General features: G+C 37.5%; 1 protein-coding gene across 1 annotated transcript; it reads right to left on the reverse strand.

Moving 5' to 3' along the window:
• Positions 1–792: 792 nt before the first annotated feature.
• On the reverse strand, positions 793–25,595 carry LOC116747091 (dedicator of cytokinesis protein 11-like). Its single transcript, XM_032618910.1, has 10 exons — positions 25,588–25,595; positions 22,183–22,266; positions 18,443–18,554; positions 16,063–16,241; positions 11,727–11,843; positions 9,934–10,009; positions 9,262–9,371; positions 7,337–7,448; positions 2,200–2,266; positions 793–835 (listed from the first exon to the last, which is right to left on the reverse strand). The coding sequence occupies exons 2-10, from the start codon at positions 22,249–22,251 to the stop codon at positions 793–795; spliced, it is 885 nt and encodes a 294-aa protein (XP_032474801.1). The 5' UTR covers positions 22,252–22,266; positions 25,588–25,595.
• Between the last annotated feature and the right edge of the window lie 1,459 nt (positions 25,596–27,054).

Genomic DNA, 27,054 nt, shown 5'->3' on the forward strand with positions numbered 1-27,054 from the left:
GAAGAAAAAGAGTTTGTCTATCCTCTAATAAACATAGAGGGCGGGTCAGCAGAATCTTAGAGGTTAAGGTTCATGGTGGTAGTTACCATACTAGGTCTAAACTAGTTCCCAGTGCTGGGAAGATAGTGGAAATCATCCCTTGAATTATTAGGATGTTCCAGAGACTCAGCAATAAACCCCATCCAAACAGCCTCTTTAATTTTTGGAAGTGCCATGGAACTTACTTAAAAAAAGGATTCTATTTGAGTTCCTTTAATGACTAACTCTACCCCTGAAATATATCTTATTGAAATAAGTAATCTTTTCCTTACAGTTCCTCAAACATTTTCTTAAGTATTTATTTCACTAAGACTTACACAGCAAAAAGAAGAAATAAATAATATATAGTGCATGTCCCAATTGCTGTTGGGGATTTCTATTCACGTTAGTAACTGAGGTGAGTACTGACAGGTTGTAGATAAAAGTACAGATCTTACAGTTGTCCTCACTTTACGATTTCCTGCCTTCCCCTTGATCTAGCCCTTTCTCACATCCTTCAGAAGAGACAAGCATCTGTTCTAGGATTAGAGCAGAAACTCTGCATATCAGTCTAACTATTACCCTCTGGAAAACTTAAAAAATGTTCACATCAGATTAATTTCAACCTTGAGTTGACACGCATTAAATAAATCATGGGTATCTTAATGTCAACTCAAAATGAATCATCTAGGTTATACATGGCATAATTAAGACTGCCCTCTGTTGGAAGAGAAGGAAAAAAGTGGAAATTGCAGTGCTATGGGAATTTCCTTGCTATGTTTTTTTCCCCATATATCTAAAGTGAAACAAACATACTCTAGAAAGAAAAACAATAGCATGTTAGTAAGATATTACCATACTTTGCATTTTAACAAGTAATATTTGAAAATTCATGTGTCACAAAGAACGACCCATTTAAAATCATATTACAATAATGCTTCGGTATATAAATATACAAATAACTACTTGCCATATTATATCTTTCTACATTTATTTGCTACAATTACATCAACACCAAAAAGCTCCATGTCTTCATATACAATTCTAATGACATATTTTTTTTAAAAACCGTCAATGCAAATCATCCCTTGTACTTTATAGTGTGTATCATACCAAAGGTCTCTAGCACAGTCAGTAACACCTAAAAAGGTTCTTAAGCAATTGGGGCAATTGCTATATTTTTTATAATGGCATTAAAATACTTCCTAGTATGGAAAATCTCAAACACATAAAAAAGTAAAGAGGACAGCAAACTAAATCCCACATACCCAGCACCCACCAGCTTCAACAATTATCAACTCATGGCCATTCTTAACTTATACCCCAAACAGGTCCCATGCTCTCCCTCCACACTCCCTACCGCCTTTATTTTTTTTAAAGTAAATCCCCAACATCATATATTTTCATTAGTAAACATTGCAATATAATTAGAGTAGTTTCTTTAATCATAACTTTTATTTGCTGACATCTTTTGCAAAATTTTGAAAGACTTTACTAAGTTTTTATGCATAGATTACCCTCTTTGTGTTTTGGTAGACACACACGATATCATATATGTGTACTATTTATTTAGAAATTTCTTACATTTCATTCTAATTTTTCTTTTAGCTTTCAATAATGACGTAAAAATAGCTCAGCATACAATATAGGACAATTTCCAAACTCCACCTAGGAAAAAGGCTAGATTTTTTTCCCTAAGGACCTTGCAATGGAGAGAGATATATATATGGAAATATATATATATATATATATATATATATATATATATGCATTTCTGAAGTGAGTAGAATTACTCAGCTCTACATAAGAGTACAAATTCTAAATTCCAACATTTAAGCTGCTCCATTAAGCCAGCATCTGCTCTAAATGAATGATTTAGGACAGCTGATGCCACTTCCAGTTTTCCAGATCACAGAAAGACTCCTGATGGTCTGAAAGGATGCACTATTATTAGCTAGAGTTCTCTATAATATCACAAGTATTTCATCTCCATGTTTTTCTTCTATCTATGTGTGAAGAACCTGTACATCAGCCTCTAAACTATCAAAATAGTTTAACATTTCCTACATTATTAACAAATATGCTGTTGAAAACAGAAAGGGGGTAATATTTTATTATGTTTAAAAATTAAGCTCCCAAAAATAAGAGGAAATTTTATGAAAATAAGTTAATATAACTTACTCTAGAAGTATAAGGATGTTTATGAGCTCCTGAGGAGATACTTTATTCCAGTAAGTTAAGAGTGTATCTGAAAATAGAATGAATAAAGTGTTACATCTTGAGACAGCATAGATCTTACAGCAAATAGCTCAGTGAACTCCAAAGTACCAATAACGTAGTTTCAGCAACCATTAACTCACAGCCAATTCTGTCTCATCTATATCCTCTCCTCCTATCTCATCTCACTGCCCAATACCCACACTGTATTCTTTTGAATTAATCCCAAATATACCTTTTAATCTGTAATTATTTCAACTTCAACAATTATTTTTATGTATTTTATAAATGTTCTTTTGGATGGCTTATCATCCCTGAAGACAGAGGAAGGGAAGTTGACCTCTACCTTTTAATAAGCTTCCTAAAATTTTATGCAAGATGGTGCGTTTAAGTACACTTTTCGGAAGGTAGAGTCAAGCACCTTCGCCTGCTACTCAAAGGGCTCTGCGAACCAAACAGTCTGAGAACTTTAAACTTTAGAGGAAGAGACTGATAACTTTCTTTTTCCTCTTTGCCTTCGGATTATCAACCTTGAAGTCCTGGCAATATACAAGCATACACACACATTAATGGAACAACTATTTCAGATATAAATGTCCCTTAAACCTATCACATATACTTCTCTTTGGAGCTGTTCCTTTTTTTTTTTTTTTAACTTCAAAAACACTCATGGAGACGTTTTTAAAAAGAAAAGCATTGCTCTCACTTAACCTTCCATTCCTTTTTTATCCTGTTCAGATATAGCTAATGGTGTCAGCAGATCCACTTCTAAATTTAAAAACCTGGTAGGGATCGCAAAAGTAGGCAATGACGGGGCTTCCCTGGTGGCGCAGTGGTTGAGGGTCCGCCTGCCGATGCAGGGGACACGGGCTAGTGCCCCGGTCCGGGAAGATCCCACGTGCCACAGAGCGGCTGGGCCCGTGAGCCATGGCCGCTGAGCCTGCGCTCCGCAACGGGAGAGGCTACAACAGCGAGAGGCCTGCATACCGCAAAAAAAAAAAAAAAAAAAAAGTAGGCAATGACGTAATGGCCTGCCCCGCGAGAGCCTCTGAAGATAGGGATGGACGACTAGGTAATGTTGGCTAAACGGAGGGGTGACAGGGAGGGAAGAGTGTGTGGGTTTTGACTTTATTTCCCCAATTTACTCAAGACCATGAGTACTGATAGTTTTCAACGTTTATAAAATACTGATCATCAGGAATAAGATGCTAACGTAAGGTCAAATTAGATTTGTTTCAAAAATAAAGTGAGCGCTGACTTCCGGTCCACCCCTCCGCCTTCGGGCACCCTTCCGGCTCAGCGCAGCATGGCTCTCCCGGAAGTCACGGCGTTTCCGGTCTCTCTCGCCTCTCTCTCGCCTCTCGTTACAGGCCGGCTCACAGGCGTCATCTTACTTCTGCGCACTAGCTCTTCCCGCCAAAAGGAGGCTCGGGTCTCCTTTCCGCCGCCGAACCGGGCCCTTCTGTCTACCCCCGAGCCATCCTCGCACCGGCCTTGTGCTCTGAAGCCTCTTTGCAGGTCTGTAGAAGGGTGAAACTCTCGTCCCGTTCGCGGCCCAGCTCTAGTCAGCAGCCCATCCGCCATTTTGCCGGCGGCGGTTTGTCTCCACTGTTTCCCAGTCCCAGTCAGGGAGAGGAGATGCAGGCGCAGGCGGGCAACGTGGGTGGAGGAGACAAGGAAAGTGGCCAAAGCTCTCCCGCAAGAGGTAAAATGCAGGTTAGCGTCAGTGATTTGTCTTCTGACGCTTTTAAAAAAGCCTGGCTAACACTAAAAGAGCTCCATGACAAGGAGCTATGCCGTCTCCAGGGGAAACTAACCAGTCTGAGGAAAGAGCGATTGGCAGACAGAAGGCAGATGGACTCCAGAGCCAAAATTAAAGAGTTGATGGAGCAACAGAATATCCTGAATGTCACCATCAATGACCTGCAACATAAGTTAAGCTCCAAAGTATGTGACCACTGTTCAGTGAACGAAATATACAGGAAGACACTACAGAAAGAATATGACCGTATCCAACAACAAAATATGAAGCTTATTGCTGAGCTCACAGAAGAAAGGAATAAATTAAAAGAAGAAAATAAACGGCTTTATGCAAGACTAAAACTGAAGGAGCAAGAGCTTTATCCTTCTAGTTCTGATAGTGATGACGACTTCATTCCTCGCACTCAAAAGACGGGGCTAGTTTTTCAGTCAGGGACCCTCCACCCACATTTCAGATACATCCGCCCTTCAGACCGGTAACGCAATCAAATACTGAACAGATGAAATCTGCAGACAAAAAGGAACAGCAACAGAGTTCTGAGCTTCCAGTTCCATTTTATAGTAAGGACCCCTCTGTGGTGCCAGAGGCCCCTCTGGAGAGTTCCTCTAACAGCAGAAAGCCTCCCACAGGAAGGAGTGCCAACCAGAAGTCACCTGCAAGTCTTCCTTTAACATCTGCACCTGGCGCTCAAGGGGGGCATGGATTTCAAGATGACTTCAGCCGTCCTGAGGACAGGCTTGGCAGTACACAAAAGAAACCGATCTTCACACAGAAGAGTAGAGCTCAGAGTTACTTCTCTTGGAGCCCTTCCAGTGTTTCTGTGGGAGAAAACCCACCTGCTCCATTAGTGCCTGCAACTGCAGATGAATATACGCTTGATGATACTAACTTATTTCGTTTTACACAGAGAAAGGGAAAGCCCCCTTCATATGTATTTCCTTTTGACTATACATCTTGTGGGAAAAGATCAGCGACTCGTCTTTCTCAACACAAAACTGGATTTTCAGTGAGAGATAGCTGTAACCAGACACCTTCCAATGAAGAGGTGACTGTGAGGAAGCATACTGCTGAATCTACAGGTGCAGCTGGTGCTGATAAGCCACAAGGTGAGACCCAGATTTCCATTTTGGGGTCTACAACAAAGAGAAAAGCCAGAGTACAGCCAGGAAGAAGGAAGTAGCTTTCCCTCTTCCTTTCTGTTAAGTAGACTGCTTTTCTTTTCCAAGACAACAGTCTTGCTGTCAATTCAGACTGTGTAATTGATAATCCCTGACTCTGATACACTTCTCAGAATATAATATACAAAGCAATAAGACCTACACAAAAGTTGGGCAAATGACTAAGACTTTGAAACAGTGAATTATTGCCAGTTAATAAATTTCAGCTACAGAGAAGGAAACTCATTCTTCAGAATCCCTGTACTTTGATATGAAAGTGTAGGGTCTACCATCTTTTTGCTGAAATTAAGTTGCTACTGTTTATGACTGTAAGAGTTCAACATTTAACTGCATATAGAGTAACGAAAGTGAAATATTTACTGGATTTGACAAGGTATAACGAAAGTGAAATATTTACTGGACTTGACAAGGTAACTAGAATACATTCATTGAGAAGGACCAAGAAGCAGATATTCTTTGGAATAAAATGAATATGACTTAACAGATACCATGCAGCATGACTTTACATTTACAAAAAAGAGGAGATGTGACTGTAAGACAAGGGGGAACTATGAAGTTCTCAAGAAACAAAGCATTTATGGTTTTACCCATGACATGTAAAAAGCAGCCAGTGGCTTGTCACTGGTTAACACTGTATGTGGCATGTGGGCATGTGGGTGTGTGTGCACACGTGTACTGGGGTGGAGGAGAGGAGAACTAGTAACGATGCATCTCCCTCTCCTCCTTCCTTCTCTCTCTCCCCCTACCACCCTCCTTCTTACTTTCCCTGGGCTGTGGTGGTATTCAACTACTTTTTTCTTTTTCTTTCCGGTTTTTTGTTTTCCATGTTGCCTCTTGGGCCTTAAAAAAAAAAAAGACAAATTTACTGAGTGAATTCATGTGCCATAAAACTCACCCATTTAAATAGTGCCCAATACAGTAGTTTATGGTACATTTAAAAACTTATAAAACAACCACAGTTTTAGAATATTTTCATCACCCTAAAGAAAAAAAAACCATACATATTAGCAGTCACTTTCTATACTCCCCCATTTTTCACCTTGTGGGGAGACAAAAACAGTGAGCTGTGGCTGTAGTTATTAACTGATCCGTTATCTCCTGGAATGAAATACCACCAGAGTTGAAAATGATTTCCCTTTACTGTTTTCTTTCCCCAAACATGGAGGCTTATCACATAGCCTCAATAATCTTTGATGTTTACTCTAAATCATACATTCTTAGAACTTGAAGAGTCTAGTTATTTAAACCTGTTTTATTAATATACTTTAGAATTAACCATTCATATCTAGCTTTTGATTTGTTTCAATGTTTCTAGTGAGTTAACTATCAACTTATTTTATGTTTTTATATGCTGCCTTATTACAAAAAAAGATTTAATATTTACTAAAAATGAAATTAGAAAATAAGTAAAATTTAGCTACTGTATTATGATGATCAGAACCCAGGTGCTTTTATGTTCTTCATTCCTGCTTACTTTTTTTTTTTTGAGCAAAAACAGAAAAGGAAGAAAGGGGAGGGAATTGTGTAAACAAATGTGGTATTGGGAATAAGATTTTACTTCCAGAGGACGTGCAGTTTATGAAAATCCTTTGGTTATATTTTATCATATAAGGTAAAGAGGAAATGGTAATACTAGTTAATAATACAATTGTACACCAGGGAAAAAAGAACAGAGCCTGGAAAAGAACCTGACACCATGCAAAACTGTATAATGGTACTGCAAAAGATAACAACGACATTCCTTACCCTCAAAGAACCCTTCCTGTCTTTTTGTTTGCTTCTGATTTTCCAAATCCTGGGTCAAATAAAAGCTAAAGTGTTAACTATGGCACTGGTTATTGTTATTTTTTTGTTTATGTTGGTCATTTAATGCATTATATGCTCTGCATGAAAAAAATGTTTAGTACTTCTAAAACTATTGCCTCATTTTAGAAACTAATTTTTAAATCAAAAAAAAGTTATTTCAAAGAATCAAACTTGTATGACCGAAATGAACCTATTTTAAGTTAAAATATGGGAACATTCTAAGGTCAGAGTCTTCAAAGTTCTGTTTCTAATGTGCATGTGTTCTACATGCAGATGATGGTCAAATATTTGTTGTATGAACTTGTAAACCTGTGAGGGTGGAGTACAGTCCACGATTAATATGCTGGTAAGTCACCTTCAGAAATCATTTTTACTATACACAAATAGCACATCAAGAGGCTTCTGATTTCATACTGATCCAATCGGTTATACTGAGATACACTACTCCTTGCAGAACTCTGCCGAGTCTGTAATACAAAGATAGGACTTTTCTGAAACAATATTGGTACTGTAGCTTCCCATAGCCTTTAACTCAATAACTGTTTTAACCATTAGTCCTGTTTGGGAAAATTCTAAGCATAAATCCAAATTTTATATCACATTTGGAAGGTAAATGGGCTGACTCTTCTTTGCTACTGTACCTAATAATATCACTGGAAATTACCTTGCAGTCTTTATCAAGATATAGCCATGAATATACTGTGTATGTTTCATTCCCATAGGTCCTGTGTTTTAGTAAGAAAACATTTTGAATAATCATATGTGGCTATTCCAGGAAAAAATAGCTTTTACGTCAAGGAGAAACTTAACTAAGGTACATTGAAGCATAAGAAGCATTTTAAACTCTTTAATTTCAATCTCTCAGAGTTTATTAAAATCCAATGTCTAAATAATAGGTCAGAAAACCTATCTTAAAAAGGGGGCTTAATGACATTACAAGATAATTTTACTAAGGAGGACCCAGTAACACTTCAAAATTAGAGCCTCTACAAAGTAGTGATGTTCCTATTATTTAGTGACTTTTGTTAAAATATCAGTTAAAAATGACAAGATCTGACTTATTTGGGGATTTGTATGAATACAGCAATGACAATCTCCTAACGAATGTACCCTTGTTAGAAACCAATACTTTCAGCTGAGCTAACCTGGGCTGGGGATATATATTTACTAATCTAGGACTCACCAAGAACTTCTACTTGGAGCAAAACATCTAGGTCCTGAACGCTTGCTAGCTGTGTGGCTACTGGCAAGTCATTTAACCTCTTTGTCCTTTATGTGTCTTACCTATGACAGTGTCTGTTGTCTTAATTCTAAATGGTGTGAAATAAGAACCTTTATGATTGAATTACTAACTATGCAAAGACTCAATGGAGTATATAGTCCAGTGGTTCTCAAGGGGTGGTTCCCAACCAGCAGCATCAGCATCACCTAGGAACTTAGAAATACAAATGAGCAAGCCCCCCGACTGACGGAAACAGAAATTCTGGGGATGAGGCTCAGCTATCCATTTTTATAAAGTCCCCCAGATGCACCCTAAGAAAGCCATGATCTAGGAGAAAAAGTGCCGGAATTAGAAAACCTGGGTTCAGGCCTGGCCCTGCCATAGTTGTGTGGTTGTCCTAAGTCACAATCCCAGTTTTAATTTGTAAATTGAGAGTTGGAATTTATTATTTTTATGGACCCTTCTAACTCTAATTTTATATGATTCTCTGATTTTATGTAGCAGCGTGACAAGGCTTTACTGGTCTAAAGTGAGGTTTCTCTGTCTCAAGGCAGACATATCCCAAACTTCAATGTCAGGCTTGAAATAATTTGATAGAAGAGTTAGAGAATATATTGTGATTAAGTGATTCTGGGATGCTGAGATCATCCATTTGGGGACCTAATTTTTCTTCTCCCATGTTAATGTCATTACTCTATTACAAAAGAATAAAAAGCTGAATCCTGCCAGGGAGTGATTTAAGTGACAAGGTACATTAGGCATTTTAAACTTGAACCTTCCCTCTCTAGAACAGGTTTACAGAGTGCTAGGGTTAAAGGAGGTATTCAAAGTTAGAACTCTTAAAGATGAATGCCTTATCCTCTATAAACAGTTTTAAAATATCCAAGTAGCAGCTGCCAGGATAGGAAGGAACTGCTACAACATCCAAGCATTATGGGATGCTTTTTAAAGATCCAGTACAGACTACAGGAGAGTAGAGAGAACCCTATTTGCATAAAAAGAAAGACTGCTGTAGCTTAACACATCACTAGGGTTATCCTATGTATTTAGGTTCTTACATTTTCACCAGTGCTGCCCTGATCTGGAAATCCTGTTGCTCCTTCTGGGATGAGGGAACCTCTCGAATCTTCCCTCTTAATTCCATGTCCATTTTGAAAAGACCCATAAGCTGGAAAAAAGCCAAGTCCTTGTTAGCAACAGGAGGAACTGTCAAAAATATTTTTAAAACTAAGCACTGGGTTAATTTAAGTAAAGACATAATTTTAGGAATAGATCTTGGTCATCTAAAATGTGAAGTTTATATATTACATCAAAACACCATAAGAAGCCAAATAAAGGGTAAGCATTTTTTTTCCTTGAAACACTTTAACGTGTATGAAACTACAAGAAATTCCTTGCAAGTCATAAAATAAAGGCAAACAATTAGATAATTTTATAGATAGGGAAGTTTGGCCCAGAAAAAGGAAGTGTCTTGTCCAGGACTGGAGACAGATGATTGGAAACCAGTGTTTTTCTCATTTTCTTAGTATACTTAGCTAAATTTTATACAAGCTGAGACAAGGAAACCTAAGCAAAGAAATGTGGCTGCAAGTGTAAGATTTTAATTAAACTTTAGTAGAGATTGTGCTATGTATAGTTTTTATTATGAAATATTTCAAAAATACAGAGACGTATAGGGTACATTTCTAAACAGCCATGCCATGTACAATCTTTAAAGGACTTTTAATTACCGGTGTCTTTGTCAGTGCTCAGACTCCCTCTACTTGTAGGTGAAGCGAAGCCACATGCAAACTCATCTCTGGATGCCTGTAACACAGTGTGATACCTCTGTCATTTAAATACATTTGTACACTAGGATAAGAAATCGGAATTAACAATGAGATGGTACCCTAATTTTAAACAAAGCTCACTGTGAAAGTCTAAATCACGTATCAGTATTGGTATTTAGGGGACATCTCTTTTAAAAATGGATCCTGGGGGCTTCCCCGGTGGCGCTGGTACCGTGAGCCATGGCCGCTGGGCCTGCGCGTCCGGAGCCTATGCTCCGCAACGGGAGAGGCCACAGCAGTGAGAGGCCTGCGTACCACACACACAAAAAAGAAAATGGATCCTGGTACACTGTTACAACCATGACCTCTGGCAAAGTGACACAACTCTAGGTGGCTGGTAAAAGCTGCAACTGGTGTGATCTAAACATGATTCCATTCTCCTCCTTGAAGCAAGGGCAATACTAGAAGGAGAGGTGTGACCAGAGGCCCTACATGATCTTGAGTTGCAAAAGAAAGAACAGGTAAGTAAAATATTTCCAAATATCACTGTCAAATGTTGTGGAGTAAGCATAAGCATGAGTAACTGTGTTTGTGAAGAAAGGCTTGCTTGCCACCCAGGTAAGTGATATAGCATCCACATTTAGCTGATTTACATAATTGGGAGGTACAGGCAATCAAGTGAGGCTTAAAAGCAGCTTTCTCAGGAACCCAGGGTAGGCTTGACAAATCGATGGACATTTATTATGGGGAATTTCCAAAGGAAGCTGTAAAGGACACAGTTTCACCTGCCACCCAACAATGTGACTTGGCTACTGAACATGTGAAGGTGATCTTGGGCCAGACAGAGCGTGGAGTGGGGGTGGGGCAGGAGTTATTAGTCGCACTGGACAGACTGTAAAGTATACACCACATTTTAAAATGGCAATTGGTAAAATGGAGCATGTCCAGAAGACTCCAACCAAGAAATGTAAAGGGTTTGAAACAACAAATGATGAAGTGGAGATATCTGGCCTGAAGAAAAATTTAGAAGGGACATGTGTGAAGGGGTATCACGTGGAGGTAGAAATGGATGTGTTCTATGTATCACTAGAAGACAAAACTAGGACCAGTGGATAGAAAATCTTGTAGATCTAATGTGAGAAGGAAAGTTTTAATTACTACTATGGCAAAATGTTCTTTTGCCAAGTGGAAGACTGATCACCTCCAAAGTTCCTTTCAACTCTAAGATTCTAAGGGGAGAAAAAAGCACACACCAACTGTGATGAGTTAAAAGCCACTCATCAGGAAGTGCTGAAAGGAGGCTGTCAAAGAGGAGAAGCAAAGGAATACAGTTTAATCCCTGGTGCCTAATATTTTGCAAAGTGAATGTTTTGTTCAGTTTTCCGGTTGAATAAATATATGAAGGCATGTAACAGCAGCAAATCTTAAAAAGAAAACACTGAGCACAGAGGATTCTCGGTGTTCTCTTGGACCTCGTTACTCAAAGTATGGTCCTTAGATGAGAAAAAGCCAAGAGCCTGTTTGAAACGCATAATCTCAAGCTCCACCCCAGGGCTACTATATTAGAATCGCTGTCTTCATTCCCCAGGTGACCCATATGCACATTAAGATTTGAGAAGCACTGCTCCAGGAAAAAGTATAAATTTAAAATGTTGTAAAAGGTGCACTATTGAGACCATACAGCGTATGACCCTAATTCTGAATACAGTCAATAAAACAGGATAAAATGCCAATAGAAACACATTACTACTTACAGAATTAGGCATGGCTGCACAAGAATACAAGGTATCTCGACCTGCTAATCGCTGTATATTTTCCAAAAGCAGTCCAACAAATGGGAGGTACAATTGTGCTATTTTGGCTTGTTGGTTCTGAAAAATAATTATCAAAAGCTTAATAGATATATAATATGCCTGTATTACAAATAAAGTTGGCTCCATCTGTCCGTTTAAACACTAAAAGCAAGCTAATATCCATAACAAATTAGTGAAGCATGAGTCTCTTTATACTCATAGTCTCTAACTGCCACACCACTTTGTTGGTATTTGAATTTATATACAATAGAGAGTCGAAGCACATCCCTCAAACATCACTACATAACAGGCAAAAGTTTATTTTTTTTTAATAGCAGATCATATTAGTCCTGCTCTTTAACTCCAGCGAGGGTTGAGTTTGATGAGAGCAGGGATCCTGTCTGTCTTGTTCACTGCTTCATCCCCAGTGCCTGGGCACATAGTATATGGTCAATATACATTAGCTGAATGAATGAATAGATGGAAGAAGTAAAAAAATGGTGAATTACTGTATTCATTCAAGAAATATGTCTTTGCTTTGAGTAAAGCTGCAATTAAAATTACGTGATCTTAGCCCCCTAAATCAATTATACAACTTGGGAGATTGATATATTTGTAAATATGCAAGTGAAGCTGGCCACTGGTCATCTTAATGAATGTGGTACCTCTTATACGAATTTATTTATTGCTTTTCTCAGCTATAGACATTCCTCACCAGATATGTACATACATTCAAATCAGCCAAACCAGTGGTTGTGATGGCACAAGAGTTGCCCTCCATACTTTAGGACTTTGGGAGGTTTGTCTGTAGACTTAGATAAGGCCTCTAGGGTACAATGGTTAACCTATAGAATACAGATCAATAGTGTCTCATAGTTCCATTTATTCTTGAAATTGAACAATTTTTCATATGTTAATTGTCCATTTGTACTTCCTCATTTATGAGTTTCAGGAACTCTTAACAGACCTACTTCTAATACGCAACCCTAATCAGTAATGGTCTCTATCGCTAGGAGATTCTGGTTCAGTAGGTCTGGGCTGGGTCCCAGGAATCTGCCCCAGATGGTGCTGATGTGCACTGAGGTTTGAGAACCACTGATCTAGTTCAATATCCTGCTCAAGGCAGGAACAGCCCTTACCTGCATCCTTGACAGACGGTTAGTTTTTAAACTTCTTAAACACTCCAGTCCTTTCAGAGGTTCTGTTAGAAAAATCCTTTAGCAGTTAAGTTCTACCTGCTAGTTATAGCCCACTTCCACTTTACATGGCAACCCTTTAAATACTTGGAGACAATTACCACAAATTGTCTTAATTCACTCTTCACAAGGCTAAATAGCTGTTACTACTTTCCTTTATTCTTCACATGGCTTTGATTTCAAGAGTTTCCACCATCATCATCACCCTTTCTCGGCAGTTCTCTAATTTTCCAGGGTCCCACTTAAGATTTGAGAGTCAGTATAGTCTAGTGGTTAAGAGCACAGATTTTGAATTTTAGACACATGAATTCCAGCTCTCCCGTTACTAGTTACTTGATTGTGATCAAGTCACAACCACAGTTTTCTCTTTAGTAAGATGGGGATAATAACAGTGACATTAATTCATGTAAGCTAATGTTTAATACAGTGCCTGGCATATAGTGAGTCCTCAATAAATTTTAGCTACTATTATTAATATTATAGCTTCTAGATGGGAATTCATTTTAGTTCTGATAGTGAATGATCACTAGGGAAGGAGATACTACTACACCTTTCTCAGGTGAACAGGAACACAGGAAAGCATGCAGTCAGGGCAAATATATTAAAAGTTTTGTCTGCACAAAAGACAGAAAACCATCTAAGAATCTATTAACAGAAGACAGTTTAGATAAATAGAATAAGGTATATCCATATGATGGAATACTATGCAGATTTAAAATAAATACAGATCAAATCTTCAGGCTATATTGTTAAATGACAAAGGAAAAATGCATAATGGTTTCTATTATATATTTATATATATACATATATATAGCATATTGGCTTGTGCATGCATAAAATAGAAGTTTATATAAGAAACTGATAACAGTAGTTGCTTCTGGAGAGATGAATTGAGGCACGGAGGTAAGGAATGGGAGAGAGGCATTCTGATTCTTTTTTTAACATGTGTGTAGGATTACCATAAAAAAAAAAAGAAAAAAAAATCTGCCCACAGTCCAAGCAGAAATTGCAATTCTTAGGAGTCAACATCACTTGCAGTGGTACAGGAACTAATACAGACCCCAGAATAAATGTTAGATGTTGGATATTCTTGTTCTGGGTAGGAAAGATGTCTCATGGTATTAGGAGGGCTCCCAAAGCAGTTTTTGAGTAGCACATAATAGGGACCAGTGACATCTCCATAATTTCATTAGAGGAGAGGCTGAGGAAGGCAACATGTTTGGAATGGGGGGTGGCGGTGACTAGGAGATCTAGTCTCAAAGCAGCCTTTCCACAGGAAGAATTTTTTTCTTGACTATTTTTATTTGGGGTCACTTTGGGGGACCCAATGGAAATTATAGAGGCTCAAAGCTCCCCTCTCTGCCCTCACCGTGGCATCATCATTAATGGTGAACATGTTTTAAGTGAATGTATCAATATTTGACAAATGACCTCTTACTCAGGCCACCTGTGAAGTCTTTGGACCAAACAGAGAAAGAGAATGAAGCAGGTCCATGAAGCAAAGTTTTACTGGGGAGAATCCTATACACACTTAAAAGCTGTCAGAAGATTTTGAACAAAGAAAGGGCTTTAGAAATTACTGAAAGGGTAATGAGGCTGGCATCTCAATCTTTCCCATAGTCTAAAACCTCAAACACTCAAAGAGGCAGAGTGTTATTTACAGATAACAACAGTGACGTGTGTGTGTGCATGTGAGTACATATACGCTCTCAGAATTTTAAAAAGTAAATAATGTGCAAATATGTGATATAAAATATTTAAAGTTCTACCTCTAGGTAAGACACTAGTGAAATCCGATATTCCTTCACTTTCATCTAAGGAGGCAGGGGAAAAAAACACAACTTCCTGCTTTAAGAACAGGAACTTCATTTTGTACTTTTCCCACAAATTCTTTGAAATCATGGCTAAAGACATTTTCCTCCGCTACTACTAGGTACAAACAGAGCCCAGTGGTAACTGGCATTTTTAAAGCTTTGACAAAGCTTGGTTGGAATGGATGACTTTAAGATAACTTTTCATTTAGATATATTATGCCAGTTAACTTACGTTAAGTCAATATCAACATTCACACACACACAAAAAGTGGCACATAATAGAGCAAACCACACAAAATGGGAGTATGTTATTATAACTATAATGTGGAAAAAAACAATGCAAATTGCAGTAAGTAATAACATGTGAAAGCTAAAGAGTTTAAATCTACTTTAGGATAGAATTATATGAAGAAAACTAGCAAAATTTGTAAGTAAAACAAATCTTCGTAATTAAAGAAATGTAGTTGGATGTAGCTGGCAGGCATTTTCTGTTTTTTAAGGACAAATGGGAATACTGTAGAAAAAGAATAAGATCCAGCTCCAAGTCAGCTTTCCAAAGTAAATAAATGACATGATAATTTTATTTAAATTTGAATGTAAAACAAAGGGACAACTTCTTAATTATGAAATAATATGTTACCTTGAGCCAGGTAAGTAAGTTAGGTTATTCTAAATCCATACAGTTTGCCATCTCCTTTTTGAAGCCCATAGGGTATAATGTTATTAAGATTTGAATATACCCTCCATCCCCGTATATTAAGTTAAAGGTGCGGCAAAAAGCAACTGCAGCTGTGGCCTTCACACATAGACAGTGTGTAATGTATGGAAGGTTTACAGCCACACCTACATTTTTTCAGTAAGAAGAAAAACTTCATATTTACATCTTTTATATATTGGACATACTTAATGTGTCACTATTAATCAGTTAATAATCAATAATAGCATTTATTTAGGGAGATATATTTAAGGATATATATTAAGGCGTGTATTTGAAAGAGTGCACATGGCTATAATCGTGTAAGATTTTTTTTAAAAATTCTAGTTTATGTAACAAATCATGAAGCAGCTGTGCTGTTCTTTAGACATGATTTGAAAAACCAGTGTTCTTCAACAGTTATCTGAACAGTATTTTTAAAACCTAATCATTTGAAACGGAAACAAAACGTATTTGTAAAAATAACTTCATCAATCCTCCTGTAACGTTCCTTACTGAAAACTTCACCTTGAACATAAAATCTTCTTAGAAACTAACTAATGTGATACTGATGATGATACGAACATCCTTACCTTATGCTGGTATCTAGTGTCAAATGCATGTTTTATCAAAAGATTCTTTATGACAGAGATAGCTGTATATCTGATATCATAATTGTCTTGAAGAGCAATGGAGGTTTCCCTCAGAAGTAGACCAACCAAAAAGTGATGCTTGCAATACTCATCTGATAAACTGTATTCAAGATTTGAATCTGCAGTATAATGAAATTTAAAACCCATTTATAAAAATATTCAAAAATTACTTTAACATTAAAGCACTATATTTATTACTTAGTCATATGTGACCACGCTAGCAAGAACTATATTGTTATGATTAACAAATATGAACAGTTCTTTTATCATATAGAATAAGCATGCAAAATTTCACAAGATACGAGCACTCATCATTGGGGCTAGATGATAGCCTTAATGATAATTTCAGTCGGTAAGATAGTCCCTAGAATTCTTTGTTTTTCGAGATGCCTTTCAAATCTTAGAAATCTTAGGATAAAATCTAGAATGAAAGAATACTGTATTTGGCAGTGTTTTAACACATTTCTTCATATCTGAAGAGATTTAGTTACAACTACAAATTGGAGTAATTCTCTACAGCAATACTTGATTCACTTATCTGTTTGTATTTGTAAAGTAGGAAAAGGAAGAGAAACTAGACAACTGAGTCACTGTAACAGTATTAACTATTGACTGTTCTAGTAAATGTTATATATTGGCCCCAATACAATGGGGTACAAGAACAATAAGAAAAACAGTCTCATCTCACTCAAATTCATCACGCGAATACAAATCTTTTATTTCATAAAATTACCGCTTCAAACTATTTCTTTCACTTCCTTTTAGATCCTCACTCAGTCCATTTTAAATCCCAGCTGCTAATATCCTGGTTGGGAGTTGCCTTATAAACTGATTGGGTCACAATCAGAAGGGACTGTGACCAAGTTTAGTCATTTCTACGGTAAATTTCTACTATATTTCCTCTCCCGTACCCTTTAATTTTAGTTAGGCCATAAAGCTGAAGGATATGTTTTCCATTTCTTTTCTGGCCTCTTCAGCACTTAATATAATGCTATATATTCAGTTAGGACTTAATAAATGCTAAATCAGATTTAATCCTAAATCCTCATCCCTTCTTTTCCCTGAATTCCTCAAGCCATCAATAAATACTGGGGGAAGTATCGGAGCTATACATGCTCAGAATCTAATAAGGGAGCAGTTGAATACGGGTGCTTGGGTTTTTAAATATTTTTTCTCCATTTTCACTGGCTGGCATTCAAGCACTGAAACTGGTGCTCAGCAGCTACCCTCCTAGAGACCGAGGTAGCTGATATTCTTTCTGCCATTGGTCATGCTCTTTTGTGAATCCCAACCACTTTCTATGCATAAGAACCAGACGGACTAACCCAGGTGGCCTTATCTGGGTCGACTTTACAATGGTAGTAAGGTTTTTTACTTCAGGGGTCTGAATAAATCGAATCAGGTAGTTTCAGCCAACCTCCAAAACTGCGGCCAAGCAGTCATTAAGCAGGGTCAGAGAGAAGGGAGGCAAGCCTGGCAGAGATGAGACACACTTAAAGAACAGCTACCCTCTAGCCCCCATGCTGGCTTGAGCCAAAACTTGTTTTCTGAGGACGATGTTTTAAAGTTGATTCTTCTAGCAATCAACACTCAAGCTGATTTTAAGAGTTAACAAATACATCACCTCCTAGGTTTTCTGGGTACATTAACTAAAGCCTCATCTTGGCTAGGGAGGATTTAAAAAGCAAAGAAAGCCCCCATCCATCTTAGCCATTCATGAAATCAATTGTTTTTAAAGACAGCAAACTACTTTAGAGTGAACCGAGTTAAACCTACCTACTGAAGTCAAACGGTCCACCACAAATGAAAAAAAAAATCTAATTAATATATGAAAAGAAAAGGGACAAATAAAAAACATAGTAACATAAGAATAGTGCTACACAACAAAGCATTCAATAAAACTAGCAATGGAGATAACTGAAGGCATTTCATCAATTTAATACATACATATCACTATTTTACTCTGTCTTTCTACTTCTCTTTTGATGTTCCACTCAGCAGAAATGTATTTATATGTTTTTTTCTTAATTCAGTCTCACATAAGAGTCCAAACAGTACTACAGAGAGCAATTTAACTGGTATCTGACATCTGTGTTTAAGCAGCAATCTATGTAACACACCTAATTTCTTCATTCTATGAATACTACCACTGACACTATGAAGGAAATGCCGAGTACCATTAACGAACCTATCTTCAGATAGTAACAATTCTGACATTACCTTTAGATTGACTGGTTTAACTAGAAAACGTTATACTATACTAGCGCTAGCCCAAAACAGGAAAACACAATCCCTAATGATGGAAAACACAAATACATACCTTGAACTCGCTGAAGTTTAGGTTTTGCAAATGCCATTGACAAATTCAGAGGAATGTAATGTTCATGATTGCAAACTGTTTGCAGAAATTCAAACTTGTATTCAGCCAGGACCTAAACACAAAGAAATTATACAAGAACTCCTATTTAGTAGTCATTTACTATTTTAGTAATTAAATACAGTGCATTAATTTTCAAAACAGAAGTGTTTAGTATTTTAGGCATACCTTAAAATGTGACCTGTGCAGTAAAGAGTTAACATAGCAGGTCTAAGACTGCTCACCTTAAAAAGGCCTGCTTGCATGGTTGGTCATTGGCTGGCATTTGGGAAATTGGATTTTTTTAATTATATACGTTTCAGGTATACAACATTATAATTTGACATCACACTACAAAGTGATCATCACCACAAGTCTAGTTGCCATCCATCAGCATACAGTTTACACCCCCTTCACCATTCTGCCCACCCCCCAACCTCTTCCCCTCTGGTAATCATTAATCTGTTCTCTGTATCTATGAGTTTGTTTTGGGTTTTTTTTGTTCATTTCTCTTTTTAGATTCCACATGTGAGCGAAATCATATGGTATTTGTCTTTCCATCTGACTTATTTCACTTAGCATAATACTTTTAAGGTCCATCCACATTGTAAAATGGCAGGATTTCATTCTTTTTTGTTTGAGTAGTATTCCATTTTATATATATACACATACAAAGACACACACACACTTACACACATATATACCACATCTTCTTTATCCATTCATCCATCAATGGACATTTAGGTTATTTCCATATCTTGGCTACTGTAAATGATGCCACAGTGAACATAGGGGTGCATATCATTTTGAATTAGCGTTTTAATGTTCTTTGGATAGATACCCAGAAGTGGAAAAGTTGGGTCATATTATGGTAGTTCTATTTCTAATTTTTTGAGGAATCTCCATTCTGTTTTCCACAGTGGCTACACAAATTCACAGTCCCACAAACAGTGTACGAGGGTTCCCATTTCTCCACATCCTCTCTAACATTTGTTATTTCTTGTCTTTTCAATAATAGCCATTCTAACAGATTATGAGGTGATGTCTCATTGTGGTTTTGATCTGTGTTTCCCAATTAGTGATGCTGAACATCTTTCCATGTGCTGTTGGCCATCTGTATGTCTTCTTTAGAAAAATGTCTATTCAGATCCTCTGCCCATTCTTAAATGATTGTTTTTGTTGTTGTTGAATTGTATTAGTTCATTATATATTTTGGATATTAACCCCTTGATGGATATATGATTTGCAAATATCTTCTCCCATTCAGTAGGCTGCCTTTTCATTTTGATGATGGTTTCCATCACTGTGTAAAAGCTTTTTAGTTTGATGCAGTCCCATTTGCTTATTTTTGCTTTTGTTTCCTTTGCCTTTGGAGTCAGATCCACAAAAACATCACTAAGATGGATGTCAATAAGGTTACTGCCTACGTCTTCTTCTAGGAATTTTATGATTTCAGGTCTTACATTCAAGTCTTTACTCCATTTTGAGTTAATTTTTGTGTTATGATGTAAGAGAGCGGTCTAGTTTCATTCTTTTACATGTGGCTGTCTAGTTTTCCCAACACCTTTCATTGAAGAGACTGTCTTTTCTCCATTGTATGTGCTTTGCTCCTTTGTTGTAACTTAATTGTTCACATATGTATGGGTTTATTTCTGGGCTCTCAGTTTTGTTCTGCTCATCTGTGTATCTGTTTTTATGCCAGTCCCATACTGTTTTGATTATGATAGCTTTGTAGTATAGTTTGGAAACAGGGAGCATAATACCTCCAGTTCTGTTCTTTCTCAGATTGTTTTGGCTATTCAGGATCTTTTGTGGTTTTATACAAAATTTTAGAATTATTTGTTCTAGTTCTGTGAAATATACCACTGGAATTTTGATAGGGAATACACTGAATCTGTAGATTGCTTTGGGTTGTATGAACATTTTAACAATATTAATTCTTCCAATCCATGATTATGGAATATTTCCATTTATTTGTGGCTTCTTCAGTTTCTTTCATCAGTGTCTTATAGTTTTCAGTGTACAGGTCTTTCACCACCTTGGTTAAATTTATTCCTAGGTATTTTATTCTTTTTGATGCAATTGTAAGTGGGATTGTTTTCTTAATTTCACTGATAGTTTGTTATTAGTGTATAGAAATACCACAGATTTCTGTATGCTGATTTTGTATCATACAACATTACTGAACTCATTTATTAGTTCTAACAGAGTTTTGGTGTAGTCTTTAGGGTTTTCTGTATGTATTATCATGTCATCTGCAAATAGCGACAGTTTTACTTCTTCTTTTCCAATTTGGATGCCTTTGATTTCTTTTTGTCGCCTAATTTCTGTGGGCATCCTTGTCTTGTTCCTGATTTTTTTTTTTTTTTTTTGGCTGCGTTGGATCTTTGTTGCTGCGCGCAGGCTTTCTCTAGTTGCAGCGAGCAGGCGCTACTCTTTGTTGTGGTGCATGGGCTTCTCATTGCGGTGGCTTCTCTTGTTGTGGAACACGGGCTCTAGGCACACGGGCTTCAGTAGTTGTGGCACGTGGGCTCAGTAGTTGTGGCTCACGGGCTCTAGAGTGCAGGCTCAGTAGTCGTGGCACATGGGCTTAGTTGCTCCACAGCATGTGGAATCTTCCTGGGCCAGGGATCGAACCCATGTCCCCTGCATTGGCAGGCAGATTCTTAACTACTGTGCCACCAGGGAAGCCCCTTGTTCCTGATCTTAGAGGAAAAGCTTTCAGTTTTTCACTGTTGAGTATGATGTTAGCTATGGGTTTGTCATATATGGACTTTATTATGTTATGTTCCCTCTATACCCACTGTTGAGAGTTTTTATCATAAATGGATGTCGAATTTTAGCAAATGCTTCTTCTGCATCTATTGAGATGGCCATATGATTTTTATCCTTCATTTTATTAATGTGATGAATTGGGTTGACTGATTTGTGGATGTTGGCCCATCCTTGTATCCCTGGAATAAATCCCACTTGATCATGTTGTATGACACTTTTAACGTACTGTTGAATTCAGTTTGCTAATATTTTGTTGAGGATTTTTGCATCTATGTTCATCAAAGATATTGGCCTGTGATTTTCTGTTTTGTGGTGTGGGAAATTAGATCTTGAAACAAACATTTCCTACATGATAAGACTGTGCCTTCTGTGCCAACCTGTTCAGCAGTGTGCAAACCATGTGATTTATGGTGAACATCTGCCTTCCTGTCCTTTCCAAGACTCTGGAAATTTTGACCAGCCTCAAATACATAACTAGCCCCCAACAAAACCCCTAAGCCCTGAGTCTCAAATGGGCTTCCCTAAAGAGAAATGTTGCACGCATGTGGCTCAATTTTCACTGCTGGAGAGAGGATGTGCTCTATGTGACCCTTCACAGGAGGGAGGGCACTCAGGAAGCCTACACGTAGATTGCCAAGGACTCCACTTGATGTCTTTTCCCCTTATTGATCCAACTGAGCATCCTTTTTGTGTCACTGTAATGAATCTTAGCCATGAGTACGTCCTGTGAGTCATTCTAGTGAACCATCAAACACGGGGTAGTATTGGGGACCCCCAAAACACTATCCATTATTCCCTGCTTTGAGGTATAACTCTAGTCAAAGCACCTAAATGAAAACAGCAGTTCCAAATCCTCCAGAGGAGAATGTCACCATTGTTCTCACACTCTAATGTCTGACACCCACTGCAGTTATGTCCTTATAACTTACCTTAGGATCTTTGAGGCTGAATCCAGATATATAGTCATTTATCAAATTGAAAACAAATCCTCTATCCATTAGTGTCAGACAGCGCTATAGAAACCAAATCAAAATGAACAGTTAGTTACATAACTCTAAAACTTTTAAATTTTTTCCACATTAAGGGGATGACATTCTCACTTTTACAGATAATAGAAAAACTTTCAGAGATTTAGGTGACCTTAAAGAGATAAAATGGGACTTCCCTGGTGGCACAATGGTTAAGAATCTGCCTGCCAATGCAGGGGACACGGGTTCAATCCCTGGTCTGGGAAGATCCCACATGCTGCGGAGCAACTAAGCCCGTGTGCCACAGCTACTGAGCCTGCACTGTAGAGCCTGCAAGTCACAATTACTGAGCCAGCGTGCCACAACTACTGAAGCCTGCACACCTAGAGCCCGTGCTCCACAACAAGAAGCCACCACAATGAGAAGCATGCACATCGCAACTAGAGAGAGCCTGAGCACAGCAATGAAGACCCAATGCAGCCAAAAATAAATAAATAAATAAAATTAATTTATTTTTTAAAAAAAGAGAGAGATAAAGGGCAAATGACTTATCATTGGAATTGGGACTCAACTGTATAATTTTCAAACTAATATATACACATATATATACACACACACAAATACATGTATACATATATATACACATACATGTATATAAATATATATATGCATATATATTGATATGTAATCTATTAGCTATACTGCCTCATTTTGGTTAACTCTCAAAGCTCAAAGTGAACTGGAGGGTGGTTAGTGGGGCTTACCTATGTGAACATTTCAGGCCAAAAGTGAAGTTTTTCTTTGGGTCCTGTGACGTCTTGGCCTACAAAACATTCTTCCTCTGTGACAACCCTACTAGTTGTTCATATGTTCCTGCTATCACTCTCCTGGTTAAGGCTTTCATTACCTTGCAACTGCACAACTGCAGTTATCCTCGAAACCTGTCTTCCTGCCACTAATCTTTCCATCCAACTGCTTCCAGATTAATCTCTAAGTCCTAGCCCTAATCATGTCACCTTTCTTCCCAAAAGCTTTCAACAGTTTCCTATTGCCTCTAATATAATTTCAAACTCCTTAGCTTGGCATTCAAGGGCACTCACAATCTTGTCCCAACCTACTTTTCCAGTTTTATTTCCCAGTACAGCTCATCTACTTATTAATTACCCACTGAAGATGCACTGTGCATTCCCACCTCTGGGTCTCTGCTCATGCCAGGTCTAGCTAGCAATTCTATCACTGCTTCTACATAATCCTGCCCATTCTTCAATGATGAAGCCCATTTTCATTAACCACCTTGGTCTACAGGGCCCTTTAAACACTTTATACTAGCTTGTATTTTCCTTATTATTTTCCTGTTTTCACCTAGAGAGGACAATAGGAATGATCTCTTTTTCTTATGTTCTCCATGGTACCTACAGTAACCCTGTGAAATAGAAGGAACTCAATATTTGATTAATCAGCCATTTGCATCTCACTTCTCATCTCTCCTTTCAACTTCCACTGCCTCATCACCTCTCACCTGGATTAATGAGGTAGGCTTATATTTATCTGTTCATCCAAAAACATTTTGAGGATCTACTGTGTTTGAAACAATACGTTACATTCTAGAGAAATACAAAGGTGAATAAGATATGGTCTTTAGTCTTGTCTAATGGTAAATACAAATAAACAAACAAATAATTAAAATACAGCACAATAAAAAGTTATACAAGTATGTAAAGGACGGGTAAACACCAGAAGGGGTGATCAGCCCTGTGTGGGAAGGTTAGGAAAGAGTTGAGCCTAAAAGATGAATGGACTCTGCCAGGCAGACAAGGGGGAAAGACTGGTCTTCTAACTGGTTGCCTTGACTCTGGCTTTTTCCTCACCTCTTCCAAAATCTTTGGTATATAGATAGCTCCATGGCACATAGCTCCGAATCTAAATCCCTTAGCCTGACATTCAAGGCCTTTCATCATCTGGCATCAGATGGTCTTGCCAGCTCTACCTCCACACATCCTAAACTCTGCACAATGACTTTCTTGCTCCTCCCCGAACAATTCTTGAATGCATATATCTCATCTTTGCTCATGAATCCTCTACCTGAAACACGCTCAACCCTGTCTTGGGGAACTATTCTTCTAGTCTCTGTTCATACTACCTGGTCCTAATCCCTCCCTTTCTTGTTTTCCGATTGTATTTTGTTTGTATTTTCAGTATAGCAGTCATCACACTTGATCTTGTACATGTATTTGAATATAATTACAGAGATAGCCTCTCACATCTTTGGATTCTCACACAGAAGACAGACAAATGTTTGTTGACTTGAATGAGGTAAATACTGCTATTAAATCGACGATGTTCTATTCCGTTTACATAGCAAACTTTAAGTTTAAACTCCATGGAAGAAACGGTGATTTTATATTTCAAATAGTCTCATCTTTACTTTAAAAAGATATGTGGATGTTTGGTTTTTAATACACAAAAGGGCTCATGTAATAGTGTTAAAACTGTGTTTTAATTCTGGTAAACAGAGGTCTTACATCAGAAAATCATGCTCTGGAGATCTGAAACCTAGTTGTGAATTTTTAATAAGAAAACAAGGGTATGTGAGATACTAAAACTGCTTGGGTGGATTATTGACTATGAGGTTCTTAAGATAAGGTTGAGACATGCTGAAAGGCTGTGAGAAGATGGGGAGTGGAGAGAAGTAAAAACTAAGTGCCTTACAAATCCATGCCCCTTCTCTGCAGCAAATCAAATATTATTATTACCCACTTTCTAGAACAATCGCATTCCAGAATTGCCCCTTACATACGGAGAATAAAAATACAACAACGAGAAATGTGCTATCTTTCATAAATATAGGAGTTTCTGATATCTCTCAAAATAGTCTCATTGACCAAACTCAACCATTTTCATTTACATGTATTAGCAACAAGTATATGGTGATTATATTAGCAATGTGTAGACTGTGCCTTTAGTTCAAGAGTTACAAACTCAGAGGCCAACAGGGTCAGAGAAGCTATTTAAATGTATAAAGAGTGTCGGGGTATATTAAGGAGTGGTGGGGTTTGTGGCAACATAGAAAGTACATGCCCCACCTAAAGGCATTCAAATTAATATTTCTGAGAAACACCATGTAAAACCAGCAAGACGTGCCTTCTGGCTAAGCCACCTATGTGGGACCTCTGATTTAAATAATTAACCATTGGGGGTGGGGGATCAAACATGGCTGTTTAACTGAATTGATGGATTAATTCAGTCAAAAGTTTCTCCAGCAGCCTAGCTGAGTCTCTAGAAAGTAGGTAATTTTTTTTCTTTGGCTTTAAAGACCATATTGGTGAAGAATAATTCCTTACCATGTTCTGGCTGCCTTTAACTCACCTTCAGGAAGCTAGCCAAACTATAATTGACGTTTCTGGACTCATCAGGAATCTCTGCATAGTGAATAGTCACGTGAGGAATTATTGCAAGAAGCAATGAATGTAAGACATGATGATATGCCTCAGAAAATCTCTGGCCTATGGGAAGCTTAAATTAAATAGGCATAGAAAAAAGAGTTGCGAAAGATCTAAATCAATTGCTGTTTTTATTTTCAGACACATTCTGTATAAAAATGTGTTTTTAACTGGAGTTTAATTTTTCTCCCAACTTAAAAATTACATGGCTAGTTCAGTGTATACTTTAGATCATTATAGGAACTGTCTGGACATCTAATACCATAACTGACTGAAATCATGAACAAGAGTAGGTCATTCTGACCCAACTTTGGAATCGTGTTCCTGAGATACAGACACATCCATTTTTCATTCCATGTTTTTCCTGACACACAAAGTATACATGTATCCATGCATCTCAATTTTAGTAAACCTGCTCTGTGAAGATTCTGATAAACATGATAAGTATGAGGTGAATATTTTTTACTTCACAAATCTTAGCTTTCAATTCCTATAGCTAAGAAAATTTCTTTGTACTTTCGAAAGAGTTTAAAAATATGACTAAATGTATACACCACATGCCAGGAACACATGTATTATTAAATAAAGTGTTTTTAACTTTGTACATGCCTTCGACCTTTCTAAGAGAATGGTTCTTTCTTATTTGGTACTTGTTCTTCTTCCAAATGAATGTTCTGACATAGACATTTTAAAACCACAAGACAAAGGGAAAGCTTCAAAGATAATGCATTTAACATGGCAAATACCTCACAGGAAACAATCTATGTGGAAGAGTCTCTGATGATTAGACTTTGAAAACAAATGAACTGTCAGATTTTTGCAATACATCCATTGTTTGTTTGCTTGTTTTCAGCAAAATTGAAAAAGCTAAGGACTAAGAGCCCTTAAAATATAAAAGAGGATTTGCATGTCACGGCTACCTGTGAATAAGATTAGCCTTCTTTGTCTATGTTAAATATTATTCTTGAGCCTACTTACCTTAATTTTATTCTCTTCCAACAAGTATGTGGCCATAGACTGCAATAATTTCAAAGAAAAACCATGAGTACTAAAATAAACAAATCAATCTTTAATAGTTACCCAAATCCTTGAAGCTTAGCAGAGGTTGACGAATCACTATGGATTTTGTCTCTGAACTTTAGTAACATTTTAAAGTGATCGCAATTGTCCAAGTCCCAGAGGATACCTTCAAATTGTGTTGGCAAAAAGGTAGTAGTGTACCTTAGGGCTGGCTGGTGATGTACAAAGGCTGTTTGGTGGGAATGTTTAACTCAGTGGGGAGGGGTGTTTTATCACTGACACTGCTTTGATTTGCCTACATGTGGTGATAAGAGCAAACCAACTTTTAGTTTACTTTAGTATTGCTTTTAAATTCTCTATAGACAATGAATTG

The sequence above is a fragment of the Phocoena sinus genome, chromosome X (assembly GCF_008692025.1).
Source record: "Phocoena sinus isolate mPhoSin1 chromosome X, mPhoSin1.pri, whole genome shotgun sequence".
NCBI classification, from domain to species: Eukaryota; Metazoa; Chordata; class Mammalia; order Artiodactyla; family Phocoenidae; genus Phocoena; species Phocoena sinus.

Bases quoted from the DNA above. Each gene is read 5' to 3' on its own strand.
- LOC116747091 (XM_032618910.1), bottom strand. From the start codon at position 22,251: ATGGATAGAGGATTTGTTTTCAATTTGATAAATGACTATATATCTGGA. The intron at 7,449-9,261 runs GTAAGAACCTAA...TTTGTATTACAG, and splicing joins AGGGCAGCACTGGTGAAAAT to ACTCGGCAGAGTTCTGCAAG. The intron at 836-2,199 runs GTAAGTTATATT...TTTTCTTTCTAG, and splicing joins AACATCCTTATACTTCTAGA to AGTATGTTTGTTTCACTTTA.